The following is a 2,500-nucleotide window of genomic DNA, read 5'->3' on the forward strand; positions in this document are numbered from 1 at the left end:
AAGTGAGGAAGTGGAGGAGTAGGGAGAGGAGGAGGAGGAAGAAGAAGAGGACGAATAGGAAGAGGAGGAGTAAGGAGAGGAGGTGGAGGAAGAGCAGTAATGAGAGGAAGAAGATGAGGATGAGGAGGTGGAGGAGGAAGAAGAGTAAGGAGAGGAGGTGGAGGAAGGAGAGGAGGAAAAGTGAGGAAGTGGAGGAGTAGGGAGAGGAGGAGGAGGAAGAAGAAGAGGACGAATAGGAAGAGGAGGAGTAAGGAGAGGAGGTGGAGGAAGAGCAGTAATGAGAGGAAGAAGATGAGGATGAGGAGGTGGAGGAGGAAGAAGAGTAAGGAGAGGAGGTGGAGGAAGGAGAGGAGGAAAAGTGAGGAAGTGGAGGAGTAGGGGAGAGGAGGAGGAGGAAGTGGAGGAGTAGGGAGAGGAGGAGGAGGAAGAGGAGGAGTAGGAAGAGGAGGTGGAGGAAGAGGAGGAGTAGGGAGAGGAGGAGGAGGAAGAGGAGTAGGAAGAGGAGGTGGAGGAGTAGGATGACATGGAAGAGGAGGATTAGGGAGTGGGAGGAGGACGAGGAGAAAGAAGAGGAGGAAGAGGAGGTGGAGGAGGAGAGGAGGAAGAGGAGGAGTATAGAGAGGAGGTGGAGGAGTAGAATGACATGGAAGAGGAGTAGGGAGTGGAAGGAGGAAGAGGAGGAGTATAGAGAGGAGGAGGAAGAGCAGGTGGAGGAGAGAGAGGAGGAGGAGTAGGTGGAGGAGTAGGACGACATGGAAGAGGAGGAGTAGGGAGAGAAGGAAGAGGAGGAGTAGGGAGAGGAGGAGGAGTAGGGAGAGGAGGAGTAGAGAGAGGAGGAAGAGGAGGTGGAGGAGGGAGAGGAGGAAGAGGAGGAGTAGAGAGAGGTGGAGGAGTAGGGAGAGGAGGAGTACAGAGAGGAGGAAGAGGAGGTGGAGGAGTAGGATGACATGGAAGAGGAGGAGTAGGGAGTGGAAGGAGGAAGAGGAGGAGTAGGGAGAGGAGGAGTAGAGAGAGGAGGAGGAAGAGCAGGTGGAGGAGGGAGAGGAGGAGGAGTAGGTGGAGGAGGGAGAGGAGGAGGAGGAGTAGATAGAGGAGGAGGAGTAGGTGGAGGAGTAGGACGACATGGAAGAGGAGGAGTAGGGAGTGGAAGGAGGAAGAGGAGGAGTAGGGAGAGGAGGAGTAGAGAGAGGAGGAAGAGCAGGTGGAGGAGGGAGAGGAGGAGGAGGGAGAGGAGGAGTAGAGAGAAGAGGAGGAGTAGGTGGAGGAGGGAGAGGAGGAAGAGGAGGAGTAGAGAGTGGGAGGAGGAAGAGGAGGAGTAGGTGGAGGAGGGAGAGGAGGAGTAGAGAGAGGAGGAAGAGGAGGAGTAGGTGGAGGAGGGAGAGGAGGAGTAGGTAGAGGAGGAGTAGAGAGAGGAGGGAGAGGAGGAGTAGAGAGAGGAGGAGGAGTAGGTGGAGGAGGGAGAGGAGGAAGAGGAGGAGTAGAGAGTGGGAGGAGGAAGAGGAGGAGTAGGGAGTGGAAGGAGGAAGAGGAGGAGTTGGGAGAGGAGGAGTAGGGAGAGGAGGCGGAGTAGAAAGAGGAGGAGGTGGAGGAGGGAGAGGAGGAGTAGAGAGTGGGAGGAGGAAGAGGAGGGAGAGGAGGAATAGAGAGTGGGAGGAGGAAGAGGAGGGAGAGGAGGAATAGAGAGTGGGAGGAGGAAGAGGAGGGAGAGGACGACATGGAAGAGGAGGAGGAAGGGCAAGGACACAAGCAGTGTTGGATGAAATTCGTGCCACTCTAGTTGACCATGACCTTGTCCATGGCATGACTATGAGGGGGCAGAATAATTGTTTGTTGTTGTTTGGTGTACATTAAGGAATAAACATGTTTACATTGTGTCTTTTGTGTTCATCATGTGAAATGTTTTTGAGAGGGAGAAACACAAGCAACATCACTTATTAGCGGTTTAAGTGTTGTTCTGTGTTTATCTCACCAGTGTGTAAGACTATGTTGTAATGTGTGTGTGTATGTGTGTGTGTGTGTGTGAGAGAGTGTGTGTAAGACTATGTTGTAATGTGTGTGTGTGTGTGTTTGAGGGCTTGTGTTTCATGTCTTTTGGTTTGGTTTTTGGTGGACAGCTTCATTTTGACCTGAAAATAGGAAGTTTGGTGAATTTGGTGAGAAATTCTGGATTTTTTTTCAAGTTGCAAGAAAGGAGAAAAACTGTCACACAACGTCAGTGTGTTTTCTCTGAATCTGATCATAGTTGAGTTCAAGCCGAGTCTCAGAGATGTGTTTAATCCACAGATATTACGGTTCTGTGCATGAAGAGATGACAGATGTTACCGTGATAAATGTCCTGTAGAGATCCTCCGCCGCAGTACTCCATACAGATCCACAATTTATTCATCCTGCAACAAACACACTTAAACACTGATTTCTGTCCCATTTATGTGATGCGGTGGAAATATTGTGCTTGATGATCTTCATCTTGTCAAGAACGAAAAACAGCAAATGATGAATA

At 51.1% G+C, this 2,500-nt stretch overlaps 1 protein-coding gene across 1 annotated transcript in view; it reads right to left on the reverse strand.

Moving 5' to 3' along the window:
• LOC127632160 (mitogen-activated protein kinase kinase kinase kinase 5-like) overlaps positions 1 to 2,500 on the reverse strand; it is a 46,026-nt gene that overhangs the window by 30,899 nt on the left and 12,627 nt on the right. Inside the window, exon 4 of the mRNA XM_052110746.1 lies at positions 2,323 to 2,387. Coding sequence (XP_051966706.1) covers positions 2,323 to 2,387 — 65 coding nt within the window. The remainder of the gene's footprint in view (positions 1 to 2,322; positions 2,388 to 2,500) is intronic.

The sequence above is a fragment of the Xyrauchen texanus genome, chromosome 38 (assembly GCF_025860055.1).
Source record: "Xyrauchen texanus isolate HMW12.3.18 chromosome 38, RBS_HiC_50CHRs, whole genome shotgun sequence".
In the NCBI taxonomy this organism is placed as follows: domain Eukaryota; kingdom Metazoa; phylum Chordata; class Actinopteri; order Cypriniformes; family Catostomidae; genus Xyrauchen; species Xyrauchen texanus.